General features: G+C 47.8%; 2 protein-coding genes across 2 annotated transcripts; one reads left to right on the top strand and one right to left on the bottom strand.

Moving 5' to 3' along the window:
- Positions 1-645: 645 nt before the first annotated feature.
- Positions 646-4,577, bottom strand: RNASE13 (ribonuclease A family member 13 (inactive)). Its single transcript, XM_036880575.2, has one exon. The coding sequence runs from the start codon at positions 2,019-2,021 to the stop codon at positions 1,560-1,562; it is 462 nt and encodes a 153-aa protein (XP_036736470.2). The 5' UTR covers positions 2,022-4,577; the 3' UTR covers positions 646-1,559.
- Positions 4,578-8,053: 3,476 nt separating this feature from the next.
- On the top strand, positions 8,054-11,415 carry LOC118909824 (ribonuclease 8-like). Its single transcript, XM_036880574.2, is given in 3 exon segments — positions 8,054-8,693; positions 8,695-8,860; positions 8,863-11,415. Coding segments are annotated over 3 exon segments (375 nt in total). The 5' UTR covers positions 8,054-8,585; the 3' UTR covers positions 8,964-11,415.
- Positions 11,416-12,682: the final 1,267 nt, after the last annotated feature.

Below are 12,682 nucleotides of genomic sequence, written 5' to 3'. Positions count from 1 at the left end.
ATGGATGGGCCCACTGGCATAGAGAGAGAGAGAGAAGAGAAATCCCAAGTAATGCACTGGGTTTCCAGCTCTACATCCTTTATCCTACTTAGCCTCATGCCTCCTGACATAAGTTTGCATTCCCATCAACAAATGTTGCTAAGAACAGGGATGCAGAATATATTTAGAAATACGACATAAACCAGCTATGGAGGCAAAACTATTGGCTACTTGCATTCACACATTACTGGCATCCACCCTTATCTGCCTCCCAAAGGGGGGCAACAATTCATGATTTGACATAGTATGACCCACATACCACCAACTAGACCCTTCCTTGCCCCGCCACCCTCCTCATCTGTTGCAATCCAGGTTTTGTTGGGGGGGAAATAGAAGCCAGCTGGGATGGGCCAAGGATCTACTATGAGTTCGTGCTAGAGCTTGGGGAAAGGGAGAATCCATTTTCAGCACCCAGCCTGGACCTCAACTTTACCCACCATGGTACACATGGAACAGAAGATCCCACTGAACCACCACGGCAGCCCAGGAAGATGGCAGAGGTGGGTGGTCTCCAGGACCCCAAGAGCTCTGGTACATTGAAGAAAAAAATGAAATCAAAACTGACTTAGGTGTGTTTTTTATCTTTTTATTTTGAAATGATTGTAGATTCAAGGGAAGACGCAAAAGTACAGAGAGGCCCTAGGTACACTTTACCTGGTTTCATCTAATGTTTCTATCTTACATAACTCAGATGTGGTTTAAAAAAAAAACCTTCTGTGACTACAGCTAGGTCCCCCACAGCCCTGTGTCCTCATATGCAGATCCTGGAGTTTGGGAGAAGTCAGAAGGAGCTTTGGGAAGGAAAGGGATGCAGGAATCTTGTGGGGATAGGTCACAGAAGTTAACTTGAAACTTCAGTGAACCAAAGTGAGAAGGACAGAAGAGAACTTGGAGAAAGGAAGGCAGAGTGACTAATGGAGGTTGAGAGAGTGGGAGCCAGTGCACAGGGCCCCATGGGAGATGGGGGATGGAGGGAGAAAAAGACAGCTTTCATGAAAAGACAGGAATGATTTCATAGAGGAGCAGCCTGGGAATGGAGCAGGGGTCTGGGGAAGTGAGACAGAGGTGAGTCTGAGGGCCTCGGGGAGGTTCCTGTAGCTGGAGATGCCCGCCATGGGGGTGAGTGAGTGGAGGGAGTCATATGTGAAATGGGGAAGACTGAGAAGAGAATGGTGGTGGGTGTTGAGACATGCAGCTGGGTGCCCGTTGCCATGATGTGTGCTGAGGCTCTGGAACTCCATCCAGGATTCAGGATCCGGCCCTGTGGATGGACAGTCACTGCCAACTGGACAGAATCAGCTTCTTGGGTGGGTGACACTGTCTGGGGGAGAAAAAGGCTGATGGGGGGCAGGAAGTAAAGTAAGAAAGTGCCTAGGAGACAGTATGGTCTGCATAGTCTTTTTTGGGGGACCCTGACTGCCTCTGAAGCCAGGGAGGAAGCCTGGAATTGGAGTTTGGGGACTGGGGACAGCTAGTCTGTGGTGGCAGGAGGGAGTGGTTTGGCCCGAAAGCCTCTTTGCCTAGGAGAGGCCAATGATATCTATCGGCTCAGCATCATACTTTCTGGAACAGAGCAGGTAGAGCCTTTGGTTGGTTAGGGTGCCATTGTAGCAGCAGCTCGTGGGAGGCTGTTTGTGGCTCAGAGAGCAGATCGTGAGGGGGAAGGAGTCCTGGGTGAGTGTACAGTATTCGTTGTAATTCTCACAGAAGCTCTCACTGTATTTGCAGAACTTCAGGACAGCTCTCCAGGCGGCATGTACCACATAGTGGATATTTGGGCAATACAAGTTTTCCCTTCTGCCCCGCACATAGGCCATGAGGCCATTACAGTAGCCCTGGAAACCGTCTGGAAAGTTAACCTTGGGATAGTCGATGTGTAAGTCACGGAAGTTCTTGATGGCAGCCTGCAGCCTGATGTCCATGGCCAGAGCCGGCCCTAGAACAAGCTGCAGGAACAGAAGTCCGGCCACAAGGGGTGCCATTCCTCCTGCAGGTAGAGTTAGGGTGGTTGAAGACAGACGTGGCCCCGGAGGGGCTGGCTGCCCCCACCCAGAGCCTCCAGTGTTCCCCCAGCCTTCCCTGTGTGCCTTCCCCTACACCCTAAGAGCTGCACTGTGCCTCAGAGGTCATCCAGCCTAAGTCCTCATGGCCTAGAGAGAGAAGACTCTTGCCCAAGGTCACCCAGCTGGGCAGCCATCTTTGGCTTCTCCTCCTCCTCCTTTGGCCCACCCCAGGCTCTCGGCCTTACCCAGCCCATGAGCTATAACACTTACAGAACCAGAGGTCCAGTTGGTCCTTGGTGAGAGACTATTCCTGAGTGTCGCTGGCCCAGATCAACCCTCTGGTGAAAACACAAAGTGGACAGAAGGGACAGGCTGATCTCCAACCCTCTGACTGCTCCAGAGGAAAGACTAGTGCGCAGACCAGGTGGGCAGGGGCAGGATTCTTCCTGCCTGAGGCCAAGGACAGCTCAGAGGTGAGAAGGGGCTAGAAAGGTTTCTGGATAGAGGGAGTCTGAGAGGAGGGAGTGTCCCCTGAGCTCGAGGAGCCCCTGTGCTGAGGGGGTTGGATGGGTGGGAGGAAAAAGGCCTTGTTTTGTGGTTCCCTCCTCTCTGGTGTCATCAGGACACTGAGTTCCAGCCTCCTGCAACAAGTCTCTGAGTCCTGGGGCTGTCTTTGATGTTTTCTCTGGTGCACAGGTCCTGCTCCCACGGAAAGGCAAGAAGGAAACACACTATCACGTTTCTGAGGAACAAAATGCTTTGTTAGCAATGACTGTCCTGGGCAGTCATTTCTGGTTGTCAAAACTGGAAGGTGCTACTGGCATCTAGGGGGTAGAGGCCAGGAATGCTGCTAAACATTGGACATGGCCCCAAGTCTTTGTTCTGAGGAAGCCTACAACTTTGCGGTCCCCACCTCAAAGCAGGTCACCTCTTCCCTATTTGCTTAAGGCTACAGCTTCCTTGAGAAGAAGGGGCTTTTCATGTTTCTCAGTCTCCTTCATTCACTACCCACTCACCCCCACTCACGCTTGCACACAGATTGCAGAAATGGAGCAGCACATTGTAGAGGAAGGAGTCAGGACTTAATATCAGATAACCTACTGAGTTTGTTTCCTTTTCTATAAAATGGGATTAATGCCTTCTTTACCTCATGAAACTGCAAGAATAAAATGAGATGGTCAGCATGAAAGTGCCTTTTAACCTTTAAACTATATAAATGGGTAACTGGGTATGGGAAGTGACCTCCAATCCCTGCTCTGCCAATCTAGAGTCCCCTCTAACACCTGACTTAAAATCCATCTTCACAAAGCCCCTGTGTGATGGGCCCAAACTGCAGTCCTACTGCTCTGGCCTGTGAAGTCCCACCCCAGAGGTACTGGTCCACAGGGCTGCTTTTTCTGTTCTGACATCCTTGTCATGGTTTCATTGTTCCCCAAGCCTAAGATCTGCAGGATTGTTACTCCATTACTCTGAACTCTACATCCTCAAGAATCACCCTAGTGATGAAGAGACTAAGGTGTGGAGAGGAAAGTAGGTTGCTCAAGGCCACAGTCCAATCAGTGTTTCGTAGCCAGGAGGCAGTTTTGTCCTGGGCAGTCATTTCTGGTTGTCATAACTGGGAGGTGCTACTGGCATCTAGGGGGTAGAGGCCAGGAATGCTGCTAAACATTGGACATGGCCCCAAATGGCTCCCACAATGAAGAATTATCTAGACCAGAATGTAGATAGTACTGATCTTGAGAAATTCTGTTCTTATGAATTCGATTTCCTAACAAGGGCAGACTTCCTTACACTTTATAAATTGAAAAGGGTTGGCAAATATCTAGGACTAATAAATATATTTGTCAGATTTTGTTTGTAAGGGTGCTAGTTTTTGTTTTGTTTTGTTTTGTTTTTTTACCAGCAAAAGGAGTTCTGATAGTTCACCTTTGAAACAATCTTGATTCATTTTTCCTGTGAAGGCTACCCTCTGCATATAGTCATCTACACATTCTCTCCCTGCTCCCTCCCCAAGTGGTGAGCATTTCAAGAACAACTGGCTAGACTGGCAGGTGCATAGGACTCCCCAGTGATTGAGGGGAACCCCAAGATTTTGCCCAGAGTGAGCTCACCGTAATTCAGTGGTGTCACTTTTTTGCCCTGTCCAGCTCAAATTGCTCAAACAGCAGACCTGTGTCGTTGACAGTTTCTGAGTTGTCCTTCAGCCATCTCAACCTTCTTGTCACAGCTTTGCCTCAACCTCTGGGTTGAAGTCCAGGAGCTGCACTGTCAGGCCCTTGATCTGCTAACCCATGCTGTGGGCTGGTGGTGATCTCACCTAGGACTGGGATGATTCAGGGGCAAAGTGACTGCTTTCCACCCCAGGAGGCCAGAGGTCAAAGTCACTTATATGCAAGGCACAATGCTCTATCCTGAGGAAGGTGCAAAAGATGGGTGATGATGGTTCTTGTCTTCTGAAAGTAACAATAAATACATGTAGACAATAATAATAAATAAATAACAGTTAAGAGTTAAGTGGAGATCAGGAGGATTATGAAAGGTATGTTTTGAGAAAAATCAGCCTGGCTAGGGTTGAGGAACTCAGTGAGAGAAAAGTCAGAGGTAAAGTTGGAAAGACAGGTTTGTCAAATTGTGTCAGACTTTGAAGAGCAGGCTGGGGGATTTTTCTTTTGTTCTGTAGACACATGGGGGAGCTGACAGTGGCCTGTGAGAGTGAGTGGCTTGGTGAGGCCTCCCAACCCCAGTCAGGTCCCGCTTCCTACATCCTGGCTTGTCTAGAAGCATTGGTCTGGGAGCCAAGGATTCCAGCCTTCTATCAGGACTGCCTCCTCCAGACCCACAGCTGTTCCTCAGGAAAGGTCATGAGGATACAGAGACCTAAAGCAAGTCCCACGTTTGACCCCAACGTGCTGTTTGTTTTACTGTCCCCATCTACAAAAATGAGCCATTACCTTTATTTATCCTAGAAGCAACAAAATGAGCATCACAGAACTTGGATTTGCTCCTGCTTGGAGGGAAACCCTCATGGGATCTCCATTAGTATCCAGAGGCTATGTGGATCTCCAGAAGAGAGAGAGGCTGGACTCTGAAAGGTGGGCTCCAATCCAGGCGGTCCCTCCTCCCTCCCAGCCGCCTCCCCATTCCTGCCCAGGCTAGAGGAAGTAGCAGCTGTCGTCCTGTGGGGAAGACAGGCAGAAGTCCACCTGGCACTGCTGGGATTTTCACAGCACCCACCCAATGACTTTAAACACACACACACAAAGCAGTGGCCTGGGGAGCAGTTCAGCCAAGAGCAGTGAATCTGGGATAGAATGAGAAAGAGGCTGTGGTAAGCTGCTTCCTCTCCCTGGATAGAAGCGGCCTGTGTGAGGGGCCTTCTTCCATCCCACCTTCTCTCCCACCATTTTGTCTTCTGCTCTCCCTTCTCAAATTGTCCTCTTCTCCCTTCTGCCAGACTCTCTGACCAGTCCTTGGCCTGATGCCTGATTCCTTTGTTCTCCCTAACCTAGTTCCCTTCCCCTTCCTCCATCTCTTCCTCTTGTCCCAGGCATGAAGTACAGGGAAAGTGGAAAAATCATCCTATTGAATGCAAAGTGAAGCAGATCTTGGAAACTGGATGGTTTAAGCAAAGAAAATCACCTGCCTTATCCAAATGATCGAGGCAAAGTAAGGGTTTCTGCTTGAAATGTCCGATGGTAGGTTCAACTCTTCAGTTTTTGTGTGCACACCTCAACCTTTACTCTCTCTTCCTTTACTTTTCACTCAACTTTTACTCTCCTTTGACCTGAGACAGTGGGACTGTGTTTTGCTCTCACCCCGCGCTAAAGCAGCCTTCTAGAGAAACCAGCATAATGGAGCTGAAGAGCAAACCGGGATAATTATTATGACAGGAAAACACAAGAGCAGAGGGTAGCACAAGTCGTGATTTGGAAGCATCTCACTCCAGAATAATGAGAAGTGAAAAGGAGTCCAGGCAAGGAATTCAGATGAGCTCTTAACCCTGGACTGGCCTGTGCTGATCCACTTGCCATTCAGAGGCTGCTTTAAACTATTGATTTTATCTCCAAACATTTGCATATCTACAGCAGTAGAGACATAATTCTCTGTCCAGAAGTTCAAACTGCAAAGATTCAGGCACCTTAATAAAGCAGCGCATCTGTTCCCATGGCCAAGGCCCCACTGAGGGCAAACTGCCCAGGAGCCAGAGGCCTGCATGGACTCGCTCCTGGTCCTCTGTTGCCATCTAGTGGTGATTCCTACCTTTAACACCACATTTTTGGAAGAGCCTGCATCCTGATCCACAGCTGTGTTCTCCATCTACTAAAAGGAACTCCCACCGGCCCCAAAACAAATACCGCATCCTCCTTACTAAAGATCTTAACTTCCAAACCAGAACACGAGCCTTATGATTGAGATGGTGGACATAGCCTCTCTATAGTTGCAGTCCACACAACAGCCCCATGATCTGGAAATAGACCTTTTACTTCTCTGCTTAGAACGCTCCCAGGGCTCTCCACTGCATGCCAAGCAAGTTGCAGTCCTTCTAATGGTCCCTAAGGCATTCCATGACCTGGCCTCTGGTCCCTCCCTGACCCCATCATTCGTCTGCTCCAGCCACAATGGACTTCTTGCTGTTCCTCTAATACCCAGGCATCCATGCACTATTGTTCTCTCTACTTGGACCATTCTTCTCCAGACAAGTGTAAGTTCATTCTTTCATCTTCAAGTCTTTATCCCAGAATCACCTACTTCAATGACTCTATTTAAAAATCACGTTTACCAACTTCCATCTTGTTCCACATTTTTCCTTAGCAATTATCATTTCGAGCAATTATATGTTAATTTTTTTACTCTCCTCCCCCCAATGGAATGTAAGCTCCAAAGGTAAGGAATTTTGTCTCTTTCACTCACTAACGTGTCCCAAGCACTTGGCACATAGTAAGTGCTCAATAATATTTTTGGCCTACGTGAATGAACCTGAATCCAATATTCTGAGATCACCTACTGATTACAGGTGAATACTGAAAACAAAAATGCTGTTCATCTCAGTTTCCGGGTCTCCAACCTACAGCAATACTTCTCTGCCTCAGCATCTTGGTCCTTCTCAGCACCATATGCCAAGCTCTCTGGCGCCCCCAGAGCAGTCCTGGCTCAGGCTGTCCACACAGCAGTAACTGCCACCAGAAAAAGGCATACAAGGCAAAGGAAAGCCTGATGCAGGATGTTGACCAACATCACCACCAATGACATTTTCCAAACTGAAAAATATTTACGTTTTGGAAATTTCAATAAAGTAGGGAGGCAAAGAGTGATGGCTGAGAGGCACTGGGTGCTTTCTCCAGGTAAAGTCAGGTGGTCTTGCTCAGTGCCTGGAACTGGAGGGGCCCAATTCAGCTATTCTACAGTGAATCATTATAGAATAACTGAATTGGGGTGCTGTGCATGATGACTGATGATTCATCTACTTCCCTGTCTCCTCTGTCTCCTCCAAAAGATGAGCAGTAAGTCCTGCTCACAAGAGACCATACAAAGCAACTTTCTAGGCTATTCTGTCTGTATCTCAGGTCAGAGAAAAAGCATTCCTTACCACAATGACTGGTTCTTCCCAGAATCATGAACCAGAGGTGTGTGTAGGAGAAGATACATAACAACTCTTCTTGAAATTCATTTGAGTCGACACCTGGGTCAGTGCTTTATTAGACTCATCACAACCATGTGACCAGGGGCCAAATCGAATCTTTGAGTGTGAGGATGCCAGCTTCCCCCTGCTGAACATAAACAGGCAGGTACCCTTAGCTCCATAGGCATCCACTCATGGGACATGTAAATGGTGGCTGGGCATTTCCTGACCCAGGACCACCCCCCTGCCCACTCACACAGAGAAGCGGCACAGTCCAGCTGTTATCAGGGGGTGTCAGGGGGTGAGGAGAGCCCTCAGAGCTTGGAGGCCTGGTGGCCAGGGCCCAGTGCCTGAGCAGGAGCCCCAGTGTGAGGACCCAGGGAGGAGGTGAGGTCTGTGAAGGGACAAGGGCGAGGAGAGAGGCAGAGAAGGGATGTGATCTGACCAGGAAGAGTACACTCGGGTGTGTGATAAGATGGACAAAGGAAGGCTCAATGTGGAGAAAGTGTGGGCACACGTGGGAGGGAGGAGAGTGATGGGGCAAGGCACAGAACAGGATGCGGCAACGGGGTCACGGAGGGGGTGAGACACCGAGAAGGGGATAAGGACACAGGGACACAAAGGTGATAGGACTGGAGGGAGAGCAGAAAGAACAAAGTGGGAGGCAAGAGGGACTGAAGGCAGGAAGATAGGGATACTGGCTGAGGGAGATGGGGTCACATTGGCTGTGGGCATGAAGAGCAGGAGGAAGGGGTGAGATGCAGGGGGAGGGAGTGTGATTACCTGGAAGGAGCAGATACAGGAAGGTTTATTTCTCACCTCTACTTTCTGTCCCCAGCGACCCCAGCCTTCCACTCTGGCGGACCCCTGAGAGTGATGGTAACAGCCAGAGCAGGACTCCGCCCCTGACCAAGCCCAGCACCATGACCTCAGCTCAGTGGTCTGAAACCCAGCACGTGCAACCCAGGCCCTGGGGATGTAACACAGCCATGGGCAACATCAACAAGGACCCCAGATGCTGCAAAGACCTCACTCAACACCTTCCTGCACGAATCCTCCCCTGGTGTGGCCAAAGCCTGTCAGAACCCAATCATTGCTTGCAAGAGTGGCCATGAAAACTGCCACCAGAGCCAAGGGCCTGTGTCCCTGACCACGTGTGAGCTCACCTCGGGGAGGTATCCAGACTGCAGGTACAAAGAGAGCACCTGGCGGCTTCTCACATTGTGGCCTGTGAGCCTCCCCAGTGGAAGGACCCTGGGCAGTTCCAGCTGGTCCCTGGGCACTTGGACAAAGTCCTCTAGGTTCCCAGCCTTCTGCCCCTTGGGCTGCACCTCGGTTCCCTTCCAGGCCTCCGCACCACTCCCCCTACTCCCAGAAGCTTCTCCTCCTTTCATGTCTTGGGGCCCTTCCTAATTCACGCTTTCCTGAGAGGCTGAGGAGGAGCTAAGGTTGATACGTTGGTGAGCTAAGCTCCAGAAGAGATGGTCTTTCATCCTCCTGCCCCACCTTATCATGGCATCATGACAAGAGAAGGAAATAAATGAAAAAGGTGTTTGTGATTTATGGACAGAGCTGTTTCTGTTCCTAAACTAGAAATCTTACCCGGCTCTGACGGGTGGTGAGGGGACCTGTGTGCAGAAAGGTGGCCAGAAGGAAAGAAGACAGAGACATCCGTCCCACTTCATATTCCTCTACATTTCAGGCTTTCCGTGGTGTAGCATATGAGACCCTTGTGGGAGAGACTTGACAGGGATCGCTTGCCTCTACAGGATGAGAAAATTTGAGATTTCACAAAGTGTAATTAGAGCTTACCCAGTTGGGTAGTAGCAGAACCTGCACTTGAACCAATGATTCCTTATTCGAAATACAGTGCACTTTCCACTTTACCACTGGGCAGCAAAGGGGAGAGAAGGTAAGAAAGGGATGATCAAAAGAAAGAGAGCAGAAGACTTAGTCCATTCCCACTGGACAAGAGGAGAACTAGGTGAGAGTTCACCCATGAAGAAATGCACCCTGAGAGCTCTGAAGAGCCAGGTACCCTGCACTGGCTGCAGTAAAGTTCATCACCTCTCTAGCCAAGAGCCTGCTGGTGAGGTACTGCAGGACCTTGATCCATTCTCTCTCGGCCTCTCTAACTGCCCTCCCCCTTCTCCAGCCCACTGATCTCCCCACCTGGGCCCTGGACCTGGCTCTGACTAAATTCCCTTGGCCTGAAGACACAGGGTCAGGGGAGTGTCCCAGCTTCATGCCCCTGTTCCAGGATCACATTTCCCTTGACCTCAGGGGACTTCCATGGCCCAGAGCCTGCTTGTCACAAACAGGCTGGTGGGAGCTGCCAGAGCTTCCTTCCTCCCATAGTGATCTCTCCTACCTCGGGGCTTCCCTGACTCTCCACCCTGGCAGGCTGCCCAGGCTGGAGGGGTTGAGATGTGGAAATGCCATCTCCCTGTCCTCCTGGACTGCAGACATAATTTCTCCCTCCCCAGCGTGTGGAGCTGGAGAAGCTATGGGTTTATGCCAGCTCAGTCCTGGTTGCTCCCCAATACACAGATTGCCTGCAGCCCTGACCATCACCTTCTCTCTTCCTTTATATCAGCCCCGACAGACGGCACTGTGCCCATGCCCTCCCTATAGCAGCACCTACCCAATTGCATTGTTACACCTTCCCTTCCCAGCTGAAGAGTCTACTCTCTGCCAGACCCTTTACTTTCTAGTGCTCCTTCACTCCTTACCAGAGCCAGAGTATGCTTCGAGCTTAAAACTGGGTGTAAAAAAAAGAGCTTGAAACATCTTGTTCCTACCAAACAAGATGGCAGGAAGATTTAGAAATGGTAGCTTTGAAGACAGTCTGCCCTAAACACCAGTAGGCAGACAATAATAATAACTAGTAGTAATAGTAGCATGCAGTAGTCCAGCCACATCCATCTTTGGTAAACACACAGACCAAAGCAAACAGCCTACTCAGTTCTCCTTGAGTGCTTCTGCTAGAGGGACGTTCATGAGAGGCTAGAGGACAAGTCTGCAGGCAGAGCCCTGAGGAGAGATGGTAGGAAAGGGATGATCAAAAGGAAGAGAGCAGAACATTGAACCGTTCAAACAGAGTGTGGGGCCAATAAGTTGATGAGTCTTGAAAGTAGAGGTGTACCACATACACACTGTGGCCATATGCCCAGGGGCTAAGTGTAAGATCTATGTGTCCTGTGGCCATTATACTAGATATTTTTCAGTCTGAATAGATGGTTTTCACCTGAGGTGCACAGTAAAGTAAAATATTTAGAGGGAGCTGATTTTTCTTTTCACTTTATTCTTTTTGCACAACTCTTTATATATTGTTTATTAATGATTTTCTTATGGTTTTGAAGACATCCTCCTCAAAAAATTTTGAAGTGGCTAAAATTACACCCTTAGCACATCATCTCAAAATGAGAATTTCCAAATAGAACTTCTTGAAAAACTCATGACCTAAAAAATACTAAATAACTAAAAATTAAGCATAATTCAAAACTAATCTGTGGTGATAGAGATCAGAAGAGTGGTACTCTTGAGGAGTAGAAACTGGGAAGGGGAAAAAGGGAGGCTGGAAAGGTTCCTTTTTGGTGTGGATGTTTACTTTGTGAAAACTCATTGCTATACACCTAATATTTGTCTATTTGCTGTGTGTTACACCTCAATTTTAAAAATCCTAAAAATACAGTCCTTAAGGCTATTTTATCTAACATGGTAAGTGTTAATACACCAGTGAATTCTATAAAGATTATGATATAATGAAATCATAGATAGAATTATGATGATATAATCTAAATTCTATTGTTCTGCTTTATGCTATTTGTTATATAGTACTTGTACTATTTATTAAATTGCTACAAATTCTTTTGGCTAAAAAATCATATAAAGTTCTTCCTAAAGTTATCCAGCTGATATACTCCTATTATTTCTATAACTGTAACTAATTTTCCTATTTTTTAACTATGTGAAAATTATTGATAATTGTTTTGCATGTTTTAACAAGCATTAATTATTATAGCTTTTTAAAAATAATAAACATGTATTTATACTTCCACTGACTGATAGAATTTCAACATTTTCAAAAGTTTGCAAGGAAAATTTCACTCCAACTTACATCTAGAATACTCACCAATATTTGCAAGTAACTATTCAGGTATTAACAGTGAATCCAAATGACTTGCCTTATTCTCATTACTGATGCTTTAACTGATTAGGTTCGACAGTCATCCATTGCTTCACACGATCTTGATCAGAGCCAAGTTTAGGGATGCCAGGAATACTGTTGAACTAGGTATTTGAAAGTTCAAAAGGCCAAAGATGAGGTCCAAAAGGAATCACAGGTTTGGATCAATTACCAACACTGGCCAAATCTCCGTTCATTCTCACTTGAAAGCTGAAGAATAGGTAAAGGAGACTGATTAGTATGAGAGATTTCTGCTGCTGGGGGTGGGAGCTTGGAAGAGGGAGAAGGATGTCCAGGGGAGTAATGTGCAAGGGAGCCAGCCTTGTTTAGGTGGCTTTAAATAAAATTGTTTCAACCTGGACCTAAGGAGCAAAAATGGAGTCAAGTAAAGACAGTAACCCTAGACTGAGCTAGCTTTCCTAGGAGTGAGACTATGCGAAATTATGTAGGAGACTTTTCTAGATGACCCTAGTTTCCTGTAGTGTCCACACTCTGAACTAAATGTCCCGTAGACACCATGAAGAGGACCAGCTGGATCAATGTGAAGAGAAGGGTCCTGATATCAAGGGTAGGATGTAGGAAGATGAATTGCTCTTGAGATGAACACACTTCTCTACACACTGACTCACTTGGCCTTCTCTGTAGGTCTGTGGCTCGAGGGCGTACCCTTAGAGCTTGGGCAGCAGAAAACATACCAAAGCAATGACATCCAGAGAGCCTTCTCACTGAGAGAGCCTTGGAGCACTTCGTCATGTTTTCCCTATCCTCCAGCACAACTGGGCTTCCAAAAGAGCTTCAAAGACTTCTGTTCCTCACTTTTAAAGTCCTCCT

This window comes from Manis pentadactyla, chromosome 11, assembly GCF_030020395.1.
Source record: "Manis pentadactyla isolate mManPen7 chromosome 11, mManPen7.hap1, whole genome shotgun sequence".
Taxonomy (NCBI): domain Eukaryota; kingdom Metazoa; phylum Chordata; class Mammalia; order Pholidota; family Manidae; genus Manis; species Manis pentadactyla.
This window is presented reverse-complemented; position numbering and strand designations above follow the sequence as displayed.

Bases quoted from the DNA above. Each gene is read 5' to 3' on its own strand.
- RNASE13 (XM_036880575.2), bottom strand. From the start codon at position 2,021: ATGGCACCCCTTGTGGCCGGACTTCTGTTCCTGCAGCTTGTTCTAGGG.